General features: G+C 40.2%; 2 protein-coding genes across 3 annotated transcripts in view; both read right to left on the bottom strand.

The window, feature by feature from the left end:
- The window catches only part of pla2g12b (phospholipase A2, group XIIB), a 30,856-nt gene extending 10,796 nt beyond the window's left edge, over window positions 1-20,060 (bottom strand). Inside the window, exon 1 of the mRNA XM_079498989.1 lies at window positions 20,007-20,060. Coding sequence (XP_079355115.1) covers window positions 20,007-20,057 — 51 coding nt within the window. The 5' untranslated portion in view covers window positions 20,058-20,060. The remainder of the gene's footprint in view (window positions 1-20,006) is intronic.
- LOC306921695 (integrin alpha-M) lies at window positions 1,428-16,721 on the bottom strand. Of its 2 annotated transcripts, none has more exons than XM_079498948.1 (31): window positions 16,652-16,721; window positions 15,904-16,036; window positions 15,065-15,153; window positions 14,495-14,565; window positions 13,149-13,263; window positions 12,839-12,978; window positions 12,593-12,735; window positions 12,241-12,400; window positions 11,874-12,012; window positions 11,704-11,777; window positions 10,969-11,086; window positions 10,521-10,663; window positions 10,088-10,234; window positions 9,717-9,914; window positions 9,310-9,440; window positions 9,001-9,161; window positions 7,816-7,976; window positions 7,117-7,233; window positions 6,931-7,007; window positions 6,566-6,707; window positions 6,133-6,231; window positions 5,882-5,961; window positions 5,650-5,730; window positions 5,425-5,500; window positions 4,154-4,261; window positions 4,010-4,066; window positions 3,784-3,909; window positions 3,577-3,690; window positions 3,445-3,477; window positions 2,989-3,099; window positions 1,428-2,796 (listed from the first exon to the last, which is right to left on the bottom strand). In XM_079498948.1, exons 1-31 carry the CDS (start codon window positions 16,698-16,700, stop codon window positions 2,608-2,610), a joined length of 3,582 nt encoding a protein of 1,193 aa, XP_079355074.1. In that variant the 5' UTR covers window positions 16,701-16,721; the 3' UTR covers window positions 1,428-2,607. The 2 variants fall into 2 exon arrangements, with proteins under 2 accessions (XP_079355074.1, XP_079355075.1); XM_079498949.1 differs by having other exon boundaries at window positions 14,495-14,562.
- Window positions 20,061-27,480: the final 7,420 nt, after the last annotated feature.

Below are 27,480 nucleotides of genomic sequence, written 5' to 3'. Positions count from 1 at the left end.
TTTAAACATTTGAACAATATGCCACTGGTTAGATATTTGAAGTTCATTGGATTTTGCTTGCTTTATACCATTGCTTTACTGTCTTAGTATAGACATTTTGATTTCTTCCCTTTTTTGTCACAATTAACCCTACAGTACAATATATCATTATATATGAATCTATTATCAGAGTAGTTTGGTACATGTTTTGCCATCCTCTCCACCTCCAATCTACCAAGATAGATGTTTGATGCAGTCTGTTAATGAGGCCTAATAGTTGTCCACCAAAATTACTATTAATGTACAGCTTCCGAGTAGAAATGTAAGTTAACTGGGAAAGTGCAACACTGATGGCATTGCTATAATATGGTGCTCATTTGGATGTCAACGTATAGAATAGGGAGAAAGCACTGTTCATAAATACTGATTGCATTACTCTAGGCCAGGGGTGACCACACTTTTTTTCAAAATGACCAGCTCAGCAAGATCTACCTACCAAAAAAATGATTACCCATTGGCTGAAAATAGTTTAAAATGTACATGTATCTGCGTGCGTCCTGCGGGGGCTTTGGAATAGCGGCACTGGTGTTACATAGAATAGACGACAAACCCACTTGGAGAGTGTGTGTGTGTGTGTGTGTGTGTGTGTGTGTGTGTGTGTGTGTGTGTGTGTGTGTGTGTGTGTTATTTATAAAATTATTTTTCCATATTTAACTGATGATTCTTTTATGGTCGACCTGCACAGCCTTTGTGATCTACTAGTACATCGATCTATTTGATCTTCATCAGGTCATGACCTGAACGTCTTAAAGAACGTCTTTCTTGTACCTGTGGTGTGCGGCTCCATCCAATACCTATTCCTATTATATGCACACACATCCACATGTTTAAATGTATAGAATGTTTACTGCTAAATGTAATGCTAACCATGATGAATATGCAAACAGTGAATAAAGCTTTTTTTGTACAGCAACCCAATATTAAAAACAGAAACAGATTCATGTATGTATTTTTTAACACACTTATTGACATGCGTCAAACTGTTACTTTTCAGGATTCAAATAAAAAATAGCAAAGGTAGCAGATTGATGAGCTTAAAATGCATAACGTTTTGAGCTTGCAGATCTGCTACTTTCGATACTTGTGTGATGCTGTAGTATAATCAAGTAGGGTATTAATTTACAAAAAAAGAAGAATATGGAGAGAGAGATGTTTCTGCCCCACAGCAACGATATCCAGACAAAGGTCAAATTTACATTTTAAAGGACACAATGGCATGTTGCCAGACACATTGTTCAGTATTTGTACAGAGACACCAACGTACAAAAAAAGTTTTATTTTGACTAGTTCGTCATAGTACACACTGGGGTAAAGACGTCTACTGATAATCATAAATTAACACATTTAGGACAGCCGATTCTAAAAACGCCTACCAACTCTTGAACATCTTCTGAAAATATTTATTCAAAAGCGATAAAACAATAATTATAATAAAAATTGTTATACTGTACATGGCAACAAGAACCCAAAAAAGGATTTCTGTCTTGAAAGGTAAAAATCACACCCGTGTCAAGTGAGGGGCGCTCTTATTGTACATCATTAACCATAGACACTGTCTATTTGCTCAGACACTATGATGTAAAATTGTCCATTCATTGTCAATGGGTATTTAATGTTTGTGTAGGATAACACACCAAAAGCTGGATATAGGAGGGGCCAGCACCCCTCAAAAACCCCAAAAAGGGTTCCCATCCTAAATGGGTTTAAAAAATCACACCCGTGTAAAGTGAGGGGTGCTAATATATTAAAGTCTAACTTATGTTGATTAGGTGATGTAAAACAAACGGTGCAAACACAAACATTAAACCCCATTAACAATAAAGAGACAAAATGATGTAAATGACACATGATGTAAATTTTCCCTTCATTGTCAATGCGTTTACAAAACAAACCTTGAACTAAAGGCAAACATTAAACCTGTGTATAGGAGGGGCTGGCGCTCCTCAAAAATATATATCTTGGATTGTTAAAAGGATACCTGGCTAGTTATATTATAATAACGCTAATATGCCTTAATACATTATACTAAATTATACTACATTATAATAAATAAAAATCACACCGTTTGAAGTGAAGGGAATTCGGTATAGCTTGGAGCAACTATAAATGTTACTTTATTCAATGGTCATCTAATCCGTCTATTCACACAAGAACAATTCTGTTTTTAGGTGATGTAATGATGATGTAAAACAAACTGTGTCAAAACAAACATTAATTTCTCTTCATTGTCAATGGCGTTTTTAAAACAAACATTGACCTAAACACAAACATTTAACCTATAGGGGCTAGCTCCCCTCAAAAATATAGTTTGTCTTTCACTCAATTGGGACCGCTCCCTTTGCAAGTTGATGTCATATGATCCCTATAGAGCTCTGTCTGGGTACGACTGCTGCTCTGAACTTGCGACGGGAGATGTCCCTATTGAGTGAAAGATTAGATATTTCTAAAATAAATAAAATATTTAAATTGGATTTTGTTATAGAGGGTGATTATAAAGGATTCAGATCCCAGCATGATGGTCTTTTGCTGTGCTGCAACAGTAGCAATGCCTTATGTTTTACCAGATCACTACACTGTATTGCTAGTTGGGGTGCAGTCATTTCCCTTTTCACCATCATCTAGAAGTGGGTTTGCTTCTGCAGGTCCATCAGTGTTTGGTTGGTCCTTTGAAGCAGTGGTCACAGGAGGCTGATCATAGTTGTTGGCATTATCCTCCGCTTGGAAATCCTCACGAGTTTTCCTCTTAAAGCAACCCATCTTAGGAGAGGCACAAAGTCATTACGTAAAGAGTTTTGTTTTTTTTAACTGTCAAAAAATAACTTTATTTAAGTGCCCTTACAAATGTGTCCAAAAGTGTGTGTGTGTGTGTGTGTGTGTGTGTGTGTGTGTGTGTGTGTGTGTGTGTGTGTGTGTGTTTAATTGAGACCCTTGGATGATGTGTGCAGTCACCTTAAACATCACCAGTGTGATGATCAGTAGAAGCAAGATGCCACCTCCAGCTCCTGCTCCAATGATCAGCTCTTTATTTGGGGGGACAATGAGCTCAATACGAACATCAGTCTGTTGGAGGGGGAATATGTTGTCAGGAATTTGTGAATATTAAACTCTGTAATATGACTTATGTTACAGAATAAATTGCTCCAAAGGTCATGTGAGTGTAGATTGAATAGTAACCATTGCATTTTAGCTTAACTAGTTGAGCCCTATTGCAAAAAAATAAACAAAATTAGATGATCTACAAGCTCACAGTACGTGATGTCACGATGCAAAGCGTTGTGAAATTGATTCGGTATTTTCATACCGAATCATGTTAACATTTTCATGTTATGACGTGCCCAAACTAGGGATGCAAAGTTTAAAGTGGTTAAGTACTTTCTTCCAAACAAATCGATTTAAATTAATTACCTGTATGTGGGGAAATCTTATAGAATCGTTAATCTGTAAGAAATACAAACCGGAGGAATTAGACATGATGACAAATTTGTAGTGTTGGAGTGTGGTATTGCTTGGAGATCAAAATAAAATAAAATAACCCACCCCGTGTTTACTGGAAGCCTGGACATAACGTTTGTTATCATAGGTCACTTCTATGAAGCTTTTAAACTGAACCTCTTCTCCAGTTCCAGTAAAGTGTTTGGGTAAAGAAATACTCTGTGAAGTGAGAACATATGAATGAAGTTTTGGTGCCAGCCAGTAAACAATCAATCTTAACTTGTGCTTCAAATACTTATTTAAGATACAGACCTTTGCATATTGCTTGAGGTTTTTAAATTCTACTTCCATTGATAGATTAAAGTGAACTGAAGAATATTTGTCCAGAACGAAATTTTCACACATTATGGATCTGCAAGATGTGTTTGAAGAGCAGTACTGCAACAGAGCAAAATTATTAAATTATTTATTGAAGTTATTTTGCATAGGTTGTTCATGTTAGAATGTCTCCATATTAAATAAAAAAGGTTTTACTTACGCCAGATGTTTTTGTTTTGCTGGCGATGGGCTGGTGGTCTGTGCATTGAGTTTTATTCTTAAAAAGAAACAAGACTTAATAATTATAAATTGCAATACCGGTAGATCATGGCAGTACAGATATGTATAATGGGAAACATGTTACCTCTTGCACCGAGACATGATAGTTCTTCACTTCAAAGTCATGCTCCAGTTTAGTTGGTATATGGATGGTCACACTAACAGGCAAAGCCTTGAATCCCAAGTTCTTTACCTATGGGCAGCGTGACACATTGAACCTCTCAGTATCCACCTTTACCATACACTGTGAAATGTCTACAGATTGGACTGTATGGGTACATTTAGGTTTTTAAGTTTTTATTGTCTGTTAAATTTACACCAGAGAATTAGTCAGGGGATATTAATCAAATCTGGGAATACATTTCTTACCAAGAATGTGTTTGTAAAGGTGTCTACTAACATATCCCACATTGGTTTATATTCAACCACCCTAGGGGAATTTTTGACAGCTGCTGAAAGTTGGGGTACCATAGAACCATTATAAGGCAAAATGTTCAACATTTCATTATGCTTTAAGTAGCATGTGACGAAAAACACTCCTTGGGCTAAAAATGGCCATAGCCGTCATCACAAATGTGATGAAGTCAGCACATTTGGGCAAGTGGCTATGGCCAAACTAGGGGTCAAACTAGGGGGTTTTCATGATTCTGAATCCATTCCAAGCATTAGTTTTGCACGAAAAACACTCATTGGGCTTAAAAAGGCCATAGACGTCATTACAAATGTGATGAGGTCAGCACATTTGGGCACATTTGGGCAAATGATGAAAACCCTCTAGTTTGACACGTCACATGATATTTAAAGCATAATGAAATTTAGAACATTTTGCCATATATTGGCTGTTGATGGTACCCCGACTTTCAGCAGCTGTCAAAAATTCCCCTAGGGTGGTTGAATATAAACCAATGTGGGATATGTTAGTAGACACCTTTACAAACACATTGGTGAAGAAAATTCTTGGTAAGAAATGTATTCCCAGATTTGACTGGTAATACTGATAATATTCCCTGACTAAATTGATTGTTCTTCAGGGGACTCGTCTTGTCTAGTCATGGGTTTGAACTGGGTTTGAAGGCTGCTCATGGTTGTTAAAGGAGTAGTTCCCACACAGTTTATTGCATTCCTAAGCCAATATTTTGATGACTGGGTCATTTGTCCACCGGTCAGTAGGAGACTCTTTGATTCCACTCTGCCGGTCATCAAATTATTGGCTTAGGAATGCGACAAAAACAAAAACATTTGATAGAAAATATGATTTAGTTTTGGGTGAACTACTCATTTAATGAACGTTTAAACCTTAAAGAGCACTGTATCCTTGAAATGAGCCTACTTTTCACCTTCTTTCTACTACTATACCTCATAGACATTCACTAGCCACTTAGGTGCGCTATGCTCTGGAGTAAAGTTGAGAAAGGTCATCGTTTCCTCATTCCTGTGTAAAAATAGATAAATTACTGTATAATAACTACTGACAGATTTTCAAAGAAATTGATCAAATTGAAAGGTTAAGGATGTGTAAAACCACAATATTGATACATATTTATCATAAAAATACGAGACCTTTTCACTCATGTTACTCACACTCTTACAGCCATTAAGTTAATTTCATATTGTACAGGAATGGTTTTGGTCTTGGAGCCTCTAGTCGAGTTGTCATTATCACTTCATCAAAGAGAATGAAAAGGGATTTACAAATTTATGAATATCAATTCATTTTGATTCAGTAATTGATTTTATTAATGCAGGGGATATAATTGACAGTACAGTACTGTACAGCATATGTCTGAATTATTTACTGTAACGAGGCTCCTACCTTTTTGCAGTAATGGTCATTGACATTGTGTCATCCCATTCATATTCACCGAGGATGAGGAAAAGAGTCTTAAATGTTGCCTTGAAAGAAAAATCGGCAATGACATTAACACTAGATTAGATTTCATGAAAGTCTGCAGAGAAATGTCAAAGTGGTGATATGTCACTTCAACCTAAAGTTACATTCAACATACTCCCTCATAAAGCCACAAGTTTCACTCTTAACATTTTAGTTATGAAGCAGCGACTTACTGCAGATCTACTGCGATAAACAGGAAGGCTGACACCACATGTGGTTCTGTTCGTCACACCTTCAAGATCCTTGCAGCTATGCAAAGTTGGCCTTGTTGACTGTTGAAACACACCACAATAAGCCAAATAGATTCAAACATAGGAGATACTGTGCAGTTGAAATGCTACTGTCATGCTCAGTTGAAATTGCCTGTGCTTTTAGGGAAGTATTTAGACAACCAGCGAACAAGTCATATTAAAAGCTACAGTATTATCTAAAATTATTTCCTTATAGGATTTTCATGCCTTCTGCCTTGAATTAAATCCTGCTAGTACATTCACCTGTACACCTAACCCTATACTCTCTCTCCAACTCGGTATTCTTGCTCTCTCAGAAAAGAAAGCGACATCTGAATTGTGCTGAAATATCATATGAAGATATATCGTATATCACCGTCACAAGATCCATCTTGGAGAATGAGAGTCCTGGGGGGTAATGAAGGCTGAGGTAGGTGTTGTAGGAGTCATCACCTTGATTGGACAGTTCCACGGTCACATGAAATCTGCCCATATGTACAACTACCAGTGTTGGGGTGCTAAAAAAAATAATATATATATATATATATATATAGTCAGTCTCTCTCAACAAGCTAGTAATCACAAGTCTATAATCACAATTTGAACACAATTGGTTCTCAACCTGTAAAGTGTGAATTTAAGACCTTTTTAATACCTCATAAAAATAAATCTATTTCAAATATGATTATTTCGGGGCGTCATGGCCAGAAGATGTTGAGACAGTAGTTGTCATAAACATACCTGAGGCTGAAATTGAAGTCCACCTCAAGATCTGCTATACAAGTATCATTTTGCCTACAGTTCCTTTGAAAGGGTACCTATAAGACAAACATTTTCTTTTATTATCTGATGATTTTAAATTGTTAATAAACATATCGGCATATAAATACACTATGTAGGAATCACTGTCTTTGCTGCTGTACATACCGAAACATCAACCTGTCTTAGGCTGGCCACATTCAGGGTGGCAGTCTCTTTATGGCTTTCAGGTTGAGAAAAGTTTAATCTGATCTTGATGGGAGATAGCGTGTCTTCCACACATTTCTGCAAGGAGAAAAAACATGCTTAACATTCCCAATTCAAAAAACAGGGAGGGTTAATGTGGCAATACTAGCCTAATGTGTCAGTAATCTTGAGATTACTTTTGAAACTGAGAGCTTTTATTAATATGCCTTTTTTATATTGATTTCTGAAATGGTGGCAATTATTGAGGTCCACCCCATGAGCACTTAATTACTTAATTGACCAGCAATCACCCCCCAGGGGTCTATTTGGTCCCCTCCTTTTTCCCTCTACACCAAGGAACAGGCATAACATGTATAACAAGTGAGCAGTGTGCTGACAGATTTGAGCTCAATCATAAAGTCATTAACTATTTGAGACAGTATTTTCTGGTTAAATATGTATAGGAGGTACCTCATTGTTCAACAAAGGAACTCATTAAGGAATGTTGACATTACATTTTCTACCTCAAACATACTCAGATAACGTGACTTTTTCTACACAATCTTTCACAAAATGCCACCCTGCATGTTCTAACATTCACATTTGCCTGGGTGCTGATTTGACAGGCCTTATAAAACACCTCATCAGTGCATATACTGTAAAGCTATTGTATCACCATACTGGCATATAGACAGAGTGATAGAAGCAGGATTTTTCGCTCTTCAACACCACATGATGATTCCAGGATGCTTTGTCTGTTTCGTTGAAGAAACCTCTGGCTATGTGTCTCTCTGGATCCACAACCAGTGTGTAGGAGATGTTCAGTCCAGTTGGCACTGCACCTAGAAAGGTACATAATTATACAATGTCTGAATTTGAGCCCTTACTGTCTGGTAGACAGTATTAGCAGCTAGACACATTATATTGAGGTATTTGTGGTGTTCTATGGACATTTACATTCTAATGTCCAGTTATTTTTGTCTCCACCAGGCCGAAGGCATGGGGAGAGAGTATGTTTTGCACTCCGTCCGTGTGTGTGTGTGTGTGTGTGTGTGTGTGTGTGTGTGTGTGTGTGTGTGTGTGTGTGTGTGTGTGTGTGTCCGTCTGTGTACAGCTAATCTCCGGCACCGTTAACCCGGTCAATGCCAAATTTTGCACACACACTCCCTGGATGCCAGCGATGAACCTCTGCCCCACATTTTCGGCCTGTTATAGCGCCACCAGGAGGCAGACTTTTGAAAAACATTTTTTTTTTATATTACTCTTCCAGATTCTGTCCAAGAATCCTGCAAATCGTTACACACTATCTCTATAGTCATGTGTTCAAGACGGATCTGTCCGATATTTCATATTCCATCCTAATTGGCTAACATTGGCTTTCTAAGCCTCAAATCATGAACCTCAAATCATGAATCATCAATTTACTTGAAATCTTTCACACACTTTCCTACTAGGCTGAGGAATATATCCCACCCTTTTCACATTGGCCTGTTATAGCGCCACCAACAGGTGGATTTTTGCAAAACACATTTTTGTAACAAAATGCCTCAAATCATCCAATTGCCATCAAAGGCATAAGAACAAATGGCACCTTTTTCACATTGGCCTATTATAGCGCTACGAGGAGGCCACAACCTGACCTGCCCTGGTGGAGACCTGTGCCCCGAGGGGCACTTTTTCTAGTTTGGTTTTGTTTCTGTTATTGGTGCTTTGAGCTGCATAAGCCACTTATTTCCTATGTCATTTATAAAATTATTCTAGCAATGTTTTTATGAATTTTATGATTTGGCTTTTGTTTTATCATTATACATTATGATTATACCAAAACCTAAAAATGTCATTCCAATCATTGGACATGGTTCTTACCCGTTTTGCTCTTGGTTGATTCTGTCATATCAAAGCATGCTCGTACGGTACCCATATGTAGAGGATCTTCTTGTAGATGAGCCACACAGGATATATCCTCAATGCTTATCTCTTCTGGATCAAAGTGCAGATGCGCAGAGATGCTTAAGACTGGCTTGGATCTTGACGACATAATTGGCTGATTATTAAATGTTGTACATTTGCTATTGGGTTGTATTACACAAATCTCACAAAGATGACATTTTGTGGAAAGGGAGTGATTTTTCTCCCTCCCATACTGACTTATTATTTACACTTATTTATTAATACCTGAAGATGATGACACTTCCACGTGATCCGACAACAATGTCAGTTAGTCCATCCTCATTAAGGTCCATTTTCCCATCAAGTGCCAGTCCAAAGAATTGCAGTTGAGGGTTCATTGTCTCTGCTGTGATTCTCTGGAAAAGAAGGCCATGATGTTTTCACTGCTACTAATATTGTTGAATCAACCTTTCACCTGCCCTACTCCAAAGGAAGGTTATGATGCAACAGTGGTGAAGCAAAATTCTGTCTCATGATACATGATCTAGATTCTAGACTGACCCTGAGAACTTATTATTTACACACTTGTCTGTCTAACATCAAGGGTGTCCTGCTGTTCTCTCTGGGAAAATAAACTACAAATTTCCACTCAGATTTACATGAACTTTGTGGATTTTAAATGACCATCTCACCTGGCTGAAAGTGTTTTGTATTCCACTGTGTTTGTCACCTAGGTAAATATATACTGCCCCCTTGTTGTTATCTTCAAGTGGAGCACCAACAGCCACATCTCTGAGACTGTCTCCATTCAGATCTTTGACAGAGGAAATAGTCATTCCAAATCTGCCCCGAGACGGCACAGACAATTTCAACTCATTCTCCAGTTGCAGCTGTGAAAAAATAGGTGATTACGATTAAATAATTTTATTTTTTTATTTTAAACACTTTCAATCATCTTTTAAAAAATGTCTGAGGGCTTACATGGTTAATACATAAATTCCTGAAAGATCATGCTAATATTGCCATGCTGAATTTGTTGGTCTTAATTCATATCAAAGCCCACCTCTTGAGTCAGGGCGTACACGTAGATCTGACCTTCTCTCTTCTCCTGAGCTTGGTAAAACAGTGGTGCACCCACCAGAACGAAATCAGTGTTGCCATCCGAGTCGATATCTGTTGTGCACAGCTCTGCCCCAAAGTAGGAACCAATCTGTTGGATACAGATAAGAATTGAAATATTCATATTGATACCTATACCTGTATAGTGTACTGTATACCAATGTATGTCTCTGGAAATGAAAAGAAAACACGAAGAAGAAACAAAAATGGTTCCAACATGTGTACCTAAAACAAAATCAATAAAAAGTAAAACTTGTTTGAAACACCTTTATGAAAGCAAATAAAAAAAGACGTAACTTTTACACATGAATTCCTTCACGTCTTTTATAAAGGGAAACATTCCTCCAATAACATATTTCCTCAAGACAGTTACCAACCTGTTCCCCATCTACTCTTCTTGCTACTGTCCAACTGTTGCCCGCTTTTTGGAAAAGCACAACTTGTCCTTTGTGTTCATATCGTGGTGCACCAGTGAAATAAAGAGGAACATTGTTCTTCTCACCAACAGCAACAGAGTATCCTGCATAATAATTATGGAATCATACAGTCATTGTAAATTGCAGAGGTGGTAACACAAAAACGACAGCTTAATGAAACAAAATGCAGTATAAGGTGATGTCTTCGGAATGGAGCAGATCAGATGTAATATATAACAAGCTGTGCATTAAGCACTATGGCATTCTGTATAATGGTATAGATCAATACAGTATATTATTATACACAAAATGTGTTTATGCATAAAACAAATCCCTGTAAGTTTAAGTAAACAGAAAATGGCTCAAATAGAGAAAAAGTTATTTGACTGATTTTGTATTTTTTTCATACCCATATAAGAGTCTTCTGTCATTTTGTCATCCTGGATTTTCTTTTCCTTCAAGCCGTCAATCTCATTGATAGAACCCTTCCAGGTATTTGTCCCCACTGAACCGAGAACTAAGACATCCTGTTAAAAGCACACAGCGCAATGCTTGTGGTCTGTCAGTGTATTTGTTGTACCAGTGTGGTGAAAATGCAGTTGATATCAATAAATACTGAAATTAAGCAGCATCCTCTTAACACCCAAGCCATGTTTCTACTCATCCTACATTAATAATTATTAGAACAAGAGATGGCTTTACTAGATCTACTTGTAACAAGCTAAATCATAGATGTTGCACGTAACTGTATTTAATCATAAGAAGTGCAAGACAATGATAGAGTGCGAGAACGACATGCGGTAAGGAAACAGTACAGACTAGAGACAGATGCAGTCAGATACAGTAACGTGCCTGCACTACATCTGTGTCTTGAGATGCCAAGTTAACTTAAGAAAGAACAATACAACGAGCTAACAATTTCGTTAAGGTAGCCATATCAGATCCATTGGTAACTTGTAGCATAAAACATGTACAGGTCTACAAGCTCACATCTACAAGCTCACAATGCATCATGATCCGTTCACTATTTTAAAATGCTTTAAAAAGAATCATAAAAAAGGAACAGTTTTGGACATACAAGGTTTCCACCCGACAGAAATTAGTATGTTAACTGTCTTCAGTTGGTTACAGTGCATTCCCTCACCTTATGGTAGATGGCACTGAATCCACTCTGTGACATTGCATCTTTCATGTCTTCAGCCCATGCTGTTTTAGAGCCTAAATGAAATAGTACACTTGTCAATACTTCAGAAGTATTGTTGAAAAAAATAATTGTGAAGAGTGTCGACGTTCAAAGAGAAAATATTAAATTACCTTCAATATTATAGATCTTTTTTTCAAAGTCTTTCAGTATTCCTGTAAGTCCATTGTAGTCTTCGATTTTAAATGTATTGTTTTCTTTTGGTTCTGAGGCAATAGCCTGAAGTTTTTCCAGAGTAACAAGTGCGCTGACCTTTCAACAGAATACAACTTGGATGAAGTGTAATGATTGTTATCAAGGTAGAAGTTTCACATCATCCATAGAGAAACACTATTGAAATTGAAACTTCGATAATAATGATGGTCATTGATGACTGTGATCAAATAGATTGCAAGTAATTGTAATGACAGTGTTTAGTGTTTACAGCAGTCCAAAATTAAAAATGTAAAGTACTGTATGTTCAAACACCAACCAACTTACCGCGATGACAAATCGAGTTATGTTTTTCTGGTTATACTTGGCGATAATCTCGAGTCTCTTGCCCTGTCTCTCGTCCGATGGATTGCCATCCGTGATTATTATCACAACTTTAGTTGCGTTAGGGGTGAAGCCTGAATTTTGGTTTTCGAATATGTTCTTTCTGAAACAAATGTACAAGTACAACATGACCTGTTCAGATTTTATAAATCAAATAAAATGCTCAAACTTGGACGCATTGATCATTCAAAGCACAATTAAGGCATTTTTTGTCAGTTGCAATCTGTCAGATCAGAGGGAAAGTGTAGGTGGAGCTTTTGAACAAACAAAAATGTAATAGTATTTCTTCACTCACAACACATAGTCTAGAGCGGTATATGTCTGGGTGGTCTCTTTCATTTGGGTTTCTTTTTTAAGATATTCAGAAGCTCTCCCATTTTGATATTCATTGAAGTTAAAAACTGTTGAAAATCTGAGGGAGAACTGAACTGCAGCAAACTAGAGAGAAATGAAACAGTAGCATACAATTAATATTACATAGATAAACAATATTGTATGTTCAACATCTGCAGCTTCGTGAATGTTATAGTACAATAATAACCTTGATAGATGTTGCATTGTTTTCTTTAAGTTTTGTCATTATGCCCAGTATAAAATCCTTGTTTTTTTCAAAATCGAACTCGGACATGCTCCTTGATCCATCGAATAAAAAAACAAGGTCCACTGGTTGCTTTGTACATGCTAGACAAAATATGGAAAGTAAGTTAGAAAAATATGTTTAGCTTTAGCTATGACATAAATAAATGCACAACATCTGAACAAGTTCATTTCTAACAACATGACAAAAACAAAGGATTGGAATACTGTACTTTGTAACTATGCTCATCGTTAAAAATCATTATTTTGTTTACCTTGGAAAGCGGGTGTGAGGTACTTGCTGTCCTGAAAGGGGCTGCTGAACTGGTAGCAGATACCATTGAGGTGGGAGTTCTTATGACATTCATGGGCTAGACTTGGGCTGCAGGCCTACATAAGAAGAAATATTTTAAAGCTAGGGTAAGTGTTATAGAGTCTCCCTGTCTCTCCAGCTCTTTAATAAACTGAAAATGCATTCAGGTTGGGATACAAATTTTATCCAATCAGGAGAGAGAACTCCTGAAGATGTAGACATTTTACAAAACAAATCTGATCAAAAAAATCACACCCGTGTGAAATGAGTGTGGCGCTCTTATCACCGTACATCATCATGACATAAAATAGACACTATGGGCTCTATTTTCGTCCAATCTACAAGCTCACAACGTGTCGATGTAGATCGGCTAGTTGAACTATTCAAAAAAGATTTTAAAAATAGCAAAAAAAGGCAAAGTAGTTTAGGGATAAGGGGTTTAGCATGGACATGAATAGAGCCCTATGTCTATTTGCTCAGACACTATGACGTAAAAAATTCCATTCATTGTCAATGGGAATTTAATGTTTGTGTAGGTCGGACAAAGTTTGCGAACATACATTAAAGCTGGATATAGCCCTAAAAAAACTGTTGCGTAGATCTACAATTTTCACTATATTTGAAACAGGCCTTAAGTGGTTAATTAATAATTAACTTTTTCCCTTCCTAGAAATTGTGTGGGGTCAAAAGTACAATATTTGTCTATGAAATCATGTGGAGTGAAAGTCAAAAATTCTTAATAATTTGAATTGATATTAAAACATGTTGACTACTTAAAGGAGCATTCAGTGATTTGGGTGATTTGGAAAAAAAAACGGTCCGCCCCGGTAACAAGATGTGCACATGCACGCACTCTACAGTGGGGAAGTACAACAGACCAACAGAACGTGCACCAAGGCCCGCCCCACTCGATCATGATTGGAGGAAGGCCCCTCTCATCCTGATTGGCTGAAGGCTTTGCCACCCAAAGCCCAAACCGAAACTAGGGTTTTTTGACCCCAGAGGCTCACTGGTGACAGGGAGGAACTCCTTATATGGTCAGCACACTTTATAGTAGGGAGGATTATCCAAAAAATAAGAAATAATAAGTGATATTTGAATTAAGTGAAATCACTGAATATACCTTTAAGTACTTAAATGTTCTTTGTTACTGTCCACCACTATGTTTTGGAAAGCAGATCTATAGACAGGACGGAGACACATAGAGGACTTGACGAAACGGAAACGGACTGTAGGCTACATGTATATTTTCTATTCCATGAAAACAATGCATGTGATTTGTATGTAACAGGTTATGGATTTTCTTACAGTAAACTTGGAGTGAGAGGCTGCTTCAGCGATAGACAATCCAAAGTGCTTTACTGAACCAGTTGTTTCTGCTGGGAAGGAAATAGATAATGGCAGTAGCATGCTCAGAGTGACATTCATATGAAATAGATAATGGCAGTAGCATGCTCAGAGTGACATTCATATGCTATGAGAATCCAATATGTAGACCTATATCTACCTAGATAATGGCAGTAGCATGCTCAGAGTGACATTCATATGCTATGAGAATCCAATATGTAGACCTATATCTACCTAGATAATGGCAGTAGCATGCTCAGAGTGACATTCATATGCTATGAGAATCCAATATGTAGACCTATATCTACCTTCTGGACGGCAGTAGCATGCTCAGAGTGACATTCATATGCTATGAGAATCCAATATGTAGACCTATATCTACCTTCTGGACTATAGCAGTGAAGGAAATAGATAATGGCAGTAGCATGCTCAGAGTGACATTCATATGATGAAGGAAATAGATAATGGCAGTAGCATGCTCAGAGTGACATTAATATGCTATGAGAATCCAATATGTAGACCTATATCTACCTTCTGGACTATAGCAGTGTGTTTCGCCATGAATCCAACTACAAACTGCTCCAGTTCCATTTTTCTTGAGGGGTGCGCCAACCATTACCCTGTAGATCAGGAAGACAAGTTTTAAATATTAAGCATGATTTATTAATCATTGTGTCACTCATTGTTTACTCCACAGTAAATTGCCCAGATTAATGACTTTGTCAGTATTGTATTTTTGTCAGCCATGACAAAAGTAACAAACCATTGCCTTTCTCATTTTTGATTAGGACTTTATAATGCTTGCAATGTGAATGTTGTGAGCTGGGAGTGAGTTACATAGAGAGGAGGCTGCAACTGAAAAGGCCCCATGTTCGTCACAGAATATCAAATATAACAATAGTTTTGACCAAATTCCTTGATATCATATTGTGATTATATTGTGGTAATTGCTATTGAAAAAACAGAATGCAGAAAGTCAATACTCATGCCATATCAATTGAAAATTTCAACAATAATACCAGTTGACTTTATGTGGTAATACCACAGAAAGTATCCTTCTGTATCCTTCCTTTTCCCCTATTTTCATTAGCCTACTTATTTTTATTTTATGTAATTCTTTTAAACTCATTTCTTTTCTTTCTTTCTTTTTTTCATTTTTTTAAAATCCTTTTTAAATAATTTAAATTAAAAGGCAGGTAACAAAAAATAAAGGGGTGTTTATTCGCAACCCTTAATAATTGGTCTGCAACCCACATACCATATGGCTCCCGACCCAGGGGCCTCATGGGTTTGCCTAGGTAGGGCCTCCTGGTCACTAAGCACGGCCATGTGTGGTATTCAAATAGGATTTGATATTAACCAATACTTACCCTGTGTTTTTGCCAGAGATATACTGAAGAACTTTGTATCCAAAGAAATCATTTCCCTCTTCAACATCGACGTTGGGGATTAGTGTTGGGTTAGCTGTATCAATGTTGAACGCCAAGGAAACATAGATGACTGCTATTTTACAAAACAAGAGAGAAGGGGTGTGGGGGGGAGATAAATGAGCTGAGATATTGTATTAAATGTTAATTTCATCAAGCACTATCATCCCATCCAATAGTTTGCCATCACTTTAATGCAGTTACAAATCATGCACATTAAAAATATATAAACAAAAACGCAATAAGGAGCAGCGAGTATTGCAAAATACGTGTTACTTCCATTATTTAGGCTACTGTCTACTGCACACTACGGTTTCCACCAAACCACTCTTCAAACCAGACTAGATTGTTAAACTAACCTCAAGTGTCTTTGTGGCTATGATGAATCTCTTATGCACACAACCATTTTCAGGAACCTAAACATGAGGATATTAACTCTAAACAGCTTTTCAATAGGCTCTCTTAAACACATAATTTCAAAATGTTCATAATCTTTGTTTCAAAGATGGGCCAACATCAGAAACATTTCCTGAAGACATACTGTATATGTAGGCCAATCCCCAGGCACAACCTAACCCTTTTTTCCATAATACTGTACAATGCTAAATCATATTTATTTATTCATTTTCATTTTAGATGATTGTGGATCCCAAAGTCAATATAATATAATATAATATATCTAGGAGCTTACCCAGAGCTACCACGAAGGTGAGCAAGGAGATGTGCCCCTGTCCAGCCATCACTGAGGAAAAGAAACAATGTGTCAGTTTACACTCCACATTCTGAAGATGCACTGCCAGTGCCGTGCTTCCTGTGCGCTTCTTATACGAGGGCGCAGTGTTTCCTCTACTTTTTTGCTTGCGGTTAGAACACGTAGTATCTGTAACAAACTACTGTCAGTAATGACAAAACATATGGTTCCTCTTTTACTTGTATACGACTAAAGACCAAGCTTCAGACCTCGCAAAACAAACTGATTCGACTACTTCTCGACCTGGGGCCCATTACCCACCTTTTTCCATGTTGCTAGCCTAGGATGGTTCAGGGTAGAATACAGGGTTAGACAATTATTACCAATTGGATTGGCTTTTAAAATAGTCATTGTGGGGCTTTGCCCTCAATACCTGTATACCTCACAAAAGTGAGCAACACCCACAGCACAATACTAGAGGGAGCGACAACAACGATCTGGTAACACCCACCTAAAGAACAAACATACATTTTCTTTCTACAGTACTGCCACCAAAGTGTGGAATGCCCTGACACCATATCCCTAAAAAAGGTGTGGAACGCTGTCTTCCTTCAAAACAATCAGGAGGCCAAAGGGGGAGGTCAATCTCACAGCTCGAGGTGATGGCATAAACTGCCTTCACCCTCTCCCCCCCTTACCCTCTTCTTCTACTCTGTACTGTTACTGTATAGTGTTTTATATTTGTTGATTATATTGTATTTCGTGTTATTTTGCTGTTGATGAATTGAATACATAGGACCTCAATGGAAATAAGTCCAATTCCTTTTTGCATTATCCGTTTAGCTTAGTCCAAGTGTAAGACTGTAGTCTACTCGTGCTGTGTGCATTTCTGAGTAATAAAGTATTCAATCAATCAATCAATGAATCAATCAATCAATGAGTAGAATAATTATTAAAGCTGCACTATGTAACTTTCCTCTTCTACCCCAAACAGATTTGAACCCGGTGCTGGCCTTTTTACAAGAGCCTGCCTATGGGGATAAATTGAATCTTGAAATTTGTGTCAGATCCTGTGTCTAGGTGAGATATGACTGGCTTTGACATGACCTAAATGTCTCAATAGAAGAGCATGCAGGGGGACAAAATACAGCCACCCCACTTGAGTGGGGTGCACAGTTGCGCACGCTTTTCCGACATACCATTGGACCGACATGCGTAAAACGACCGGATTAAGGTTGGCGAACATGCGTACATATTTAATTTAAAAAAAGTTACTCAGTGCTGCTTTAAGTACAGTACTTGAGTGAATGTAATCAATTACCTCTGCCCACTTTAAGTAAAATATAAATAAAAGAACAAGAAAAAATAAATAAAATAAACAGTTCCAAACATTTTTATTGGAACCCTGGAAAACATTAGAATGTATCTACTTTTCCTGTTTGAGATAAAACATTTTCTCATAATACAGTAGCTACAGTAGCATCACAGGGTCATGCACAGACGTGGGAAGGTAGGTACAATGTTTAACATTGATAGATTGATTGATTGATCGATTGATTGATTGGAAATTGTATTAACAATTTGCAGACTGGGTACAGTTCAAGGAAAGTACAGGTCAATAAAAAAATCTGCTAAGAGGATAAGACCAGAAAAAGCACTAAGACTTGTTTACATAAGGGTCCTCCATTTTCAATTCATCAAAACATTTAAAGACATACAAATATACACTTCTATGCAAAAAAAGGAAATCATCATAGTATACACGGTTAGAAAAAAGTGAGAACGTAACTTACAGTATAGAAATGTATGTATTTAAGTAAGTATTTTAAGTAATTGTTTATGCTACTCAGCGCTCAGGCTGCAATATGGAGATATCCGAAAAGCAGGTTCCCTGTTATCCACCCCTGATCTGTCTGAATGGGGTCCCTTAATCATATAACTTTATATACAATATATGAGTTTTTTATCTCTATATTACTTTGCAATTGGTTTACGGTACCCTAATCTTTTTTTTTATCTGGCCTCTGCTCCAAAATGATATGCTGATGCTGATCAATTTACAAAAAGTGTATACTTGATTCTTTACACATTTACAGACACATTGAACAGAAGAAACCTAGTCAGGAGAAACCTAGTCAACCAAACTCAATCACTTTGGTGTTTGCTGCAGGACTGTTTGCTATTAGCCTATCGGCTTTTACTCATTTCCAGAAAACATAGTTACGCAGAGGCTACTTTCCCTTCTCTTTTGACCTCAGTCAGTCATTTAGACTTGACTGACAACAGGCTTTCGGACCTTAAGAGAGAAGTCCACGATGGGGCAACCTTGCGTTATGCAGCCCATGGAAATGATGTCCACATGGGGGGAGAAATAGTCAGATAGGTTCTCCGGAGTCACTCCTCCACTTGCCTCTATTAACAAAGTTGGGAACTCCCCTTTCAACACACTTGCTGCAGTGTGGAGCTCCTGAAAATGCAAGAGGAGTTGACATGAGGTGGGGAGGATGTAGTGAAGAAAAGATCAAATAATAAGATCGATAATTACAATTAATCATTATCAAAAGAGAGTCTTGCTGCTGGCATCCATTTTTACCTGAGGTTTAAAGTTATCCAGCATAACAATGTCTGCTCCTGCCTTTGCCGCCTCACTGCCTTCCTCCCAGGAGCAGCACTCCACTTCAATCTTACTGCTGAAGCCACACACTGAACGGACAGCCTTCACAGCCTAGTGGATGAACACACTCTTTCAATGTAATCTTAATCTCAAATGTCATGCAGCCGACACAACACAGAGCACACATTCTCAGGGTTAAATTAACGCTGAGGATTTCTACTGTGCATAGGTCTGCAAAAACATCTCATTGCAACATTGAGAGAAAATGTAGGCCTAGCTACTTCCTAGCTGTTGCGAAATATGTCACACGTGATTGTGAACTTTGATAGTACATGAAATCCACTTTTAGTGTCCCAGTACAGACTTGAATTGTTTGCAAAATAATTTGTAGCACCCTTTTGAAAAGTCAAATATATATATTAATATTCTAATATTCTAAATTCTTAAAATGTTTTCAAGAATTTGCAAATAATAAAAAAAAATAGCAGATCTACAATTCAGCTATTTGAGCTATTTCTTTTTTGTGTTTTGCCTTTATTGATAGGGTACAGTAACTAGACAGGAAAGGGGGAGAGAGATGGGGAGTGACACGCGGCAAAGGCCATCAGGCTCGGGAGTCGAACCCGCGGCACGCCGTCCGGCTGGCTTGGCAGCCTAGTGCCCAGACGGTTGAGCTAACCGCCCGGGTATTTGAGCTATTTTTACATGACACCATCATACAACACTTGCAACTTGAGACACCTTTGTAATACTTCCTGATGCCCAGACATGGTTATCCTTCAGCATCACCATTCCGCTCAGATCCTGCCTGTGCATGGACACACCACCAACCAGCATGGCATACTTCTCTACCAGACGGAAGCCTGGGGTGGTCTTGCGTGTACCAGCCACCTCTCCATGCCATCCTGCTGCCGTGGCCACCTTCTGGAGTCGAGAGCAGCGAGTAGCTATACCTGAAGCCCGGGCCAGGCAGTTGAGGGCTGGCCTCTCACCCAGGAGGACACAGCGTGCTGGGCCTCTGACTGTAGCAGTGGGCATGATAGCATCTGGACCTGGTGGTAGGAAAGGTAAAGCTTAATGTATTATGTATACATGGAAAATATGTTCGGCAAGCAACAAAGTATGATGCTTTATACATGAGACTGTCATGGCCAAACTGCTGCATGAGATGGAATTAATCCTACATCCTACGTTGTGCAAACGCTGAGGAAGGCCATACAGGCCGAAACGCGTAGGTTTTCATTCTCAGAGGTAAATAAAATCATGTAAAAGGACATACAATGAGTGCTGGCATTTTCTTCACCTCAACTTATATCTTCGAGCCTTGCACCTAGAAGGATTTTGTTTGAACCTGGAGTGCTGCAGGTTGTCTGCTACGGCAGTACTTTTCTCTAAGTCTATGAAGCTGCCTATGAAATCTATATGAAAAAGTGTAATCTACAACACAATTGTGTGTGTGTGTGTGTGTGTGTGTGTGTGTGTGTGTGTGTGTGTGTGTGTGTGTGTGTGTGTGTGTGTGTGTGTGTGTGTGTGTGTGTGTGTGTGTGTGTGTGTGTGTCTCTCTTTCAGCTAAGGGTTTTTTGGGCTGAAAAAGTGTACAGCCCACCTAACTCAGATCCGTCTTGGTACATCCATTCCACTACACAGCCGACCTCAGAGAAGACCGCTGTGAAGAAGGGACTTCCTGCCAGCACACTGTATGGTGATTTACAGAACAACGTAGCCTCAACTTCCTGGGACCCCACACAAACACCTGCCGGGTCAAAGTTTGGTGTATCCTCCATCAGCCACTTCTGTGCCAGTCGGCTCAGGGTCAGGGGTGGGATTGCGTGCATTGCTTCAGGTTTGGATTGAGTCATCTTGAGTTGGAAAAATATATAATATATCTTGGATCAGGTGATGATAATTTACACTTGTTTAATGTAATTTAATGCAGAAGAAAATGGCTAACAGGAAGAATGAAAAGAAGGAATGAAGCACCACACACATAAGCAACAACAACAACATGGATCCATTTATTTTCTACCGTGGCAGAAAATAAATAACTAAATTCAGTTCTCGGGGTGCAGTAATAGAGCCAATATTGCTGCTATCACCAAAAGCAAACCCTCATTGTCCAATATTTCTTTTGACATAATAGTCCATGAGCCAGACCCCCCTAATTTGCGCGTTAATTACGAAATGGGTGGGCAAATTCTTGTTTGAATTTTTGACTAGCTGTACATCTCTACTTCACATTTTTGTATGATAACAATCGCAGACTAGCAGCTTAGTGGTAGTTATCATGCATTGAGTACATGCACCCCTATATTACCACATGCAAATTGTGACAACACATATATGATCAACTTTTGAACCTTACTTTGTGCAGAGACCAATCAAACTAGCCTGATTATCAGACTGTAGCTTTCTTGAAGCTTCAGTCTGACATTGTCTCCTGTCTGAGCGATTTCAAGGGGGAGGGGATTAGAATTTCCCTCAACCCTCTGTGTGTTGCGCTGCGTGATGACGCTGAAAACGGGACTCGGCGCTGATTGGTTGTTCGTTAGACCCACCCCCCCACCACCGATTCTCATTGGATAATAAATTTTTGTACCGAAGAAATTATAGGTTCACAGCGCAACACCAGACCAAGAGATGCAGTCCACTCAGAGAGTGGGCGGGGTCTTTGGGCTGGATCCAGGCTACAATCAAACCACTTTTCTGCATAATTCAAATATGGGGAATTGATTGGAATGGTTATTTTACTTCCACAAAACTTCCATATATGCTTAAATGGGCTTTTAATGCAGTATTTTGCACACACATTACACACAAATTTAAAATAAGGCTTGCAAATATCCCCATTTTGGAAGTGTGTGCTAAGAACCAACATGTTCCTAATGGCTATAGAAAACTGCTCACCATTCTAAGCTTTAATATGAGTGGTAACATGTGTTTGTACGTTTTGTAACTCTATATACAATCAGAAACACTATTATAGTGTGATAACACGAGCCAGGGCCATAGCTATAGAATCAAATCGGTGGGCAAAGCTGGTGTGATTTTTTTGACTTGTTGTGCATCTCTACTTCACAGTTTGGCATGATAACCATTGTATACACATAGCTTAGTGGTCGTTATCATGCATTGAATATGTGGCCCCCTATATTACCTGCACACACATTCTTACAAAAATATATGATAAACGTTTGAGCCATTATTGTGTAGAGACACACCTTTCTGCATAATTCAAGTATGGGTAATTGATTGGAATAGTCATTTTACTTATTCAATACTTTCATATATGCTTAAATGGCTTTTTAATGCAAAATTCTGCACACAAATGATCCATGCAATAACCAACCCCAAGAAGAGGACCTGATTATCACAGAGGCAGCCTTGACTGACTCGGAAATAAAGGACTGCATTTACCAGTGCTCCCACGGGCCAGTGCCCGTGGGATCACTGGGCAGGGGCCCTGCCTAGAGCCCGGGCAGAGGACTTTTGTGGCGGTTCTGGACAACCGTGTGTCTGACCGACTCGACACCGGGCTGGCTGAAGAAGTTCCTCATGCAGAAGACCCCAACACAGTGTAGTGTCTGGCCCTGAGACTTATTGACAGTCATGTCGAAGCAGGGTCTCACTGGAAACTGTTGGTGGGGCAGAGTGAATGGATAGATGATGTTGGTTGGACACAGGGTGATGCGTGGCCGTGGACTAAGAGTGCATCCTGCATTGACACCAACCACAGATCTTGCAGCTTTAGGCGTGCATCTCGTGCTTTGTCTGACCAGCGGATTCGACCGTTATCTCTCTGTGCAAGTGGTAACGGGAGGGCTTTGGAATTGCCACTCGGCTGTGGTGGAAGGCAAATCTGCTTTCATCTCAGCCTACGCATCCTTGCTCTCCCTTAACTTCCTTGCTCTGACTGAGACCTGGATCAGACCAGAAAACACTGCTACGCCCGCGGCTCTGTCAGATGTGTACTCTTTCTCTCACACTCCCAGAGCCGTGCGGACAGGTGGTGGGGTTGGTCTGCTAATTTCCAGAAAATGGAAATACTCTCCTGTTTCACTGTCACTATTCTCTCCTACCTCATTTGAATTTCATGTGGTCACTGTTTCTCATCCAGTCAAGCTCACCATTGCAGCTGTTTATCGCCCACCGGGCCCTGCTGGTGGCTTCCTGGAGGAGCTGGACCATCTAGTCTCCCACTTCCCTGTCGATGGCTCTGGATTCATCCTTCTGGGTGACTTCAACCTCCCGACTGAGAAGCAGCTAGACCCACTACTTTCGTTTCTCGCCGCCTTTGACCTAGTTATTTCCCCATCTCCTCCTACCCATGAGGCGGGCAACCAACTGGACCTGATCTTCACCAGAGGCTGCTCTATTGCTAACCTGTCTGTCACTCCTCTTTCCAGTGAAAAGGGTAAGAAACTCTCTGATCACTACTTCATGTCCTACTCTCTCTCTCTCTCCTCTCCCCCCTCACAGCCCCTCCCTACCCACATGATTTCCTCACGTCACAATCTTCGCTCACTTTCCTCCACTGATCTTTCCTCTTCTGTTCTCTCTGCTCTCCCTGCCCCTGAATCCTTTGCTCTTCTATCCCCTGATACCGCCACAGATCTTCTTTTCTCTACTCTATCCTCTTCTCTCGACCATCTCTGTCCCCTCACCACCAGGCCTGCACGCCAAACTCCACCTGCCCCCTGGTTGTCGGACTCAGTGCGGACTGAGAGACGGAGCCTGAGAGCGGCTGAGCGCAAATGGAGAAATGGCAACCTCCCGGAGGACCTTCTCACCTTCCAATCTCTCATTTCTACTTTTTCCTCCTCTCTATCAGCTGCTAAAGCTGCTTTTTTCTGCACTAAAATTCAGGCTTCTGCTTCCAACCCTAAAAAACTCTTTTAGGGTTGGAACTTTCTCCTCTCTCCTACAACCACCACCCCCTCCTCCCTCCTCGTCCCTCCTCCCTGACGATTTCGCCAACTTCTTTGACAAGAAGGTGAACGATATCCGATCCTCCTTCCCTCCTCCCCCGGCTGGTGCCCTGCGCACTACCCACACCCGTCTGCCTGCCACCCCCCCCTCTCTACCGTCATCTACTCCTCTTCCCCCCCCCATCCCCTCTCTATCCCACTTCTCTCCCCTCTCCCCTAACGAGGTCCTTCTCCTTGTTACCTCTAGTCGCCCCACCTCATGCTCTCTGGACCCGGTCCCATCCACTCTGTTGCAGTCTATTGCACCTGAACTTCTTCCCTTCTTAACCCACCTTATTAACACCTCTCTGACATCTGGCTACTTTCCCTCTACTTTCAAGACTGCCAGAGTCACCCCCCTCCTGAAGAAACCGACACTTGACCCCTCTGAGATCAAGAACTACAGACCGGTTTCCCTTCTATCCTTCCTATCTAAAACTCTCGAACGTGCTGTCTTTAAACAACTGTCCTCCTATCTCCACCAGAACAACCTCCTGGACTCCAACCAGTCTGGTTTCAAAGTGGGTCACTCGACAGAGACTGCCCTGCTGGCAGTGACGGAGTCGCTCCATGCCGCTAGAGCGAACTCTCTCTCCTCCGTCCTGATACTCCTGGACCTGTCTGCAGCGTTCGACACGGTGAACCATCAGATCCTCCTCTCCACCCTCGAGGGGATGGGTGTCTCAGGCTCTGCACTCTCCCTGTTTGCATCCTACCTGACGGGTCGCTCCTACCAGGTGATGCTGAGAGGGTCTGTGTCAGAACCACACAGGCTCACAACTGGGGTTCCCCAAGGCTCGGTTCTGGGTCCTCTTCTTTTCTCTCTCTACACTACATCTCTGGGTGCTGTCATCCACTCCCATGGCTTTTCCTACCACTGCTATGCCGATGACACCCAGCTGATCCTCTCATTCCCCCCCTCTGATACCCAAGTGGAGGCACGCATTGCTGCTTGTCTGGCTGACATCTCGGCGTGGATGTCGACAAACCACCTGAAGCTCAACCTGGACAAGACCGAGCTGATGTTCCTCCCGGGGAAGGGCTGTCCGCACCGAGACATGGCCATCACCATTGATAATGCTGTGGTGACCTCAACTCGGACTGCGAAAAATCTGGGTGTGACCCTGGACGATCAACTGACGTTCTCGGCAAACATCGCATCAGTGACAAGGTCCTGCAGATTCCTCCTCTACAACATCAGGAGGATTCGCCCCTTCCTCACGGAGAAGGCAGCCCAGGTGCTCATCCAGGCTCTCGTCATCTCCCGCCTGGACTACTGCAACTCCCTCCTTGCTGGTGCTCCGGCATCTGCCATCAGACCTCTGGAGCTTGTTCAGAAAGCTGCGGCTCGTCTGGTGTTCAACCGCCCCAAGTTCTCCCACACAACCATCCTTCTCCGTTCTCTACACTGGCTCCCCGTAGCGGCCCGCATCCAGTTCAAAACCCTGGTGTTAGCCTATAGGGCAGTGAAAGGAACAGCTCCTTCCTACCTCCGGGCTATGGTCGATGCCTACACCCCTGCCCGACCACTTCGGTCTGCCACCTCGGGGCGACTGATTGCCTCGTCACTCAAGGGTCCTTCTGGCCGATCCACACGGTCACGACTCTTTTCTGTTCTGGCCCCACAGTGGTGGAATGAACTCCCCACTGATGTTAGGACAGCAGAGTCACTGCCCATATTTCGCCGCAGGTTGAAAACCCACCTCTTCAGGAAACACTACCCTTCCTCTCTGCCTGACCTACTTGTTGTTAACTAGTTGTACGAACGCTTGTTTTCTATTGTTGTATTGTTTATTGGATCTTGTTTAGTCGATACACTTAATTGTTTTAGCTCATGCTCATTTGATTTAGCTATTTTGTCTCATCTGGTTAAGGAAATAGGTAGCTGATATATTGCACTTTTACCTTAGCGCTAGGTATACTCTTGGTTGCTTGTTTTTGCAGAAAATGCACTAAAGACTTCTGGTGATTAGTAGTTTTTGTTCCCTACCTATGTTGAATACACTTATTGTAAGTCGCTTTGGATAAAAGCGTCTGCTAAATGACTGTAATATAATGTAATGTAATGTTGTGCGTCACGCACATCCGGCATGTAAAAAAGGTGATCTGTAACTGCCATCTATTAGCCAATTCATCGTTCTGTTGAGCTGGTCAAGTCATGGTGATGTCAGAAGTGATGTCAGCAGTATCACCTTTTATGCCCATCTTTGTCAGGCATGGCCAAATATGGGGTCTATGCAGATGTCAGAAGTCGGTGGGACGAACCCGTATTTAGGCATGCCCAAATATGGAGTTGCAGAGGCAGAGGCCTTGTGATGTCAGCTGTGGCCCGGGCAGAGGCCTTTTGTGGCGGTTCTGGACAACCATGGGTCCGACCAACTCGACACCGGGCACTGCACTCCCTGTGGGGGTGTAGAACGCGTGTGTCGAATTTGAAGTAGGTGGGGCGAACGGTTTTCGTGTGACATGTATTACAGACGTACAGCTGTACAGACACAGAGACTTTGCATTTATAGTTAGATGATACATTGGCTACTATATGGACATTGAATATTCCCTCATTTAAAACCTTTGACTTTGACATGTTAACAAAATGAAATAAGAATGTTGACTCTGTCAATACAATATTTAATTGACAGAGTCAGGCAAAATCAGGCATATTTTCCTATATAATGCCTAATTTGCATATTTAAATATACAATTTCAGAAAACTTGTAATACAATAAATCATTGTTTTCATGTAATTAATCAACTAGGGAAGTTTCATGGTGATCACTAGTTCTTAATTTTTTTCATCCTATTCACCCATCATGTATATAGGTGAAAATAACAAAATGTGTGATAAATATGAAAAAGCTGCTCCTGTGGAAGTGTTATCATATATTAATTTACTTATATTGACCTTCTAAACAATTTAATATAGGTATGGTTTTGCCCACTCATTTCGTAATGAAAACTTGTCTGGCTCATGGACTATATTGTCTAAACGTTTTTACAATTGTATCTATTGCCCATGGCTGAAAAGAATATTGCAGTAGGCTATTCTAGCCAGTGAAGCCACATAGTTTAAGCTATTTCCCCATGTTGAACATATTCAAAAAGTAGGCTACAAAACATGATTGACCCAATGTGTTGAAGCCTTCTGGTCTGTTGCTGAAGTTGCAACACACATTGTTTTTGTGTTTTTAACACAGATTCAGAGATATCTCATTATGGCCCATTATGATTAGGTCTAAATATGACCAAAAGCT

The sequence above is a fragment of the Electrona antarctica genome (genome assembly GCF_951216825.1).
Source record: "Electrona antarctica genome assembly, chromosome: 4".
Lineage (NCBI taxonomy): Eukaryota > Metazoa > Chordata > Actinopteri > Myctophiformes > Myctophidae > Electrona > Electrona antarctica.
This window is presented reverse-complemented; position numbering and strand designations above follow the sequence as displayed.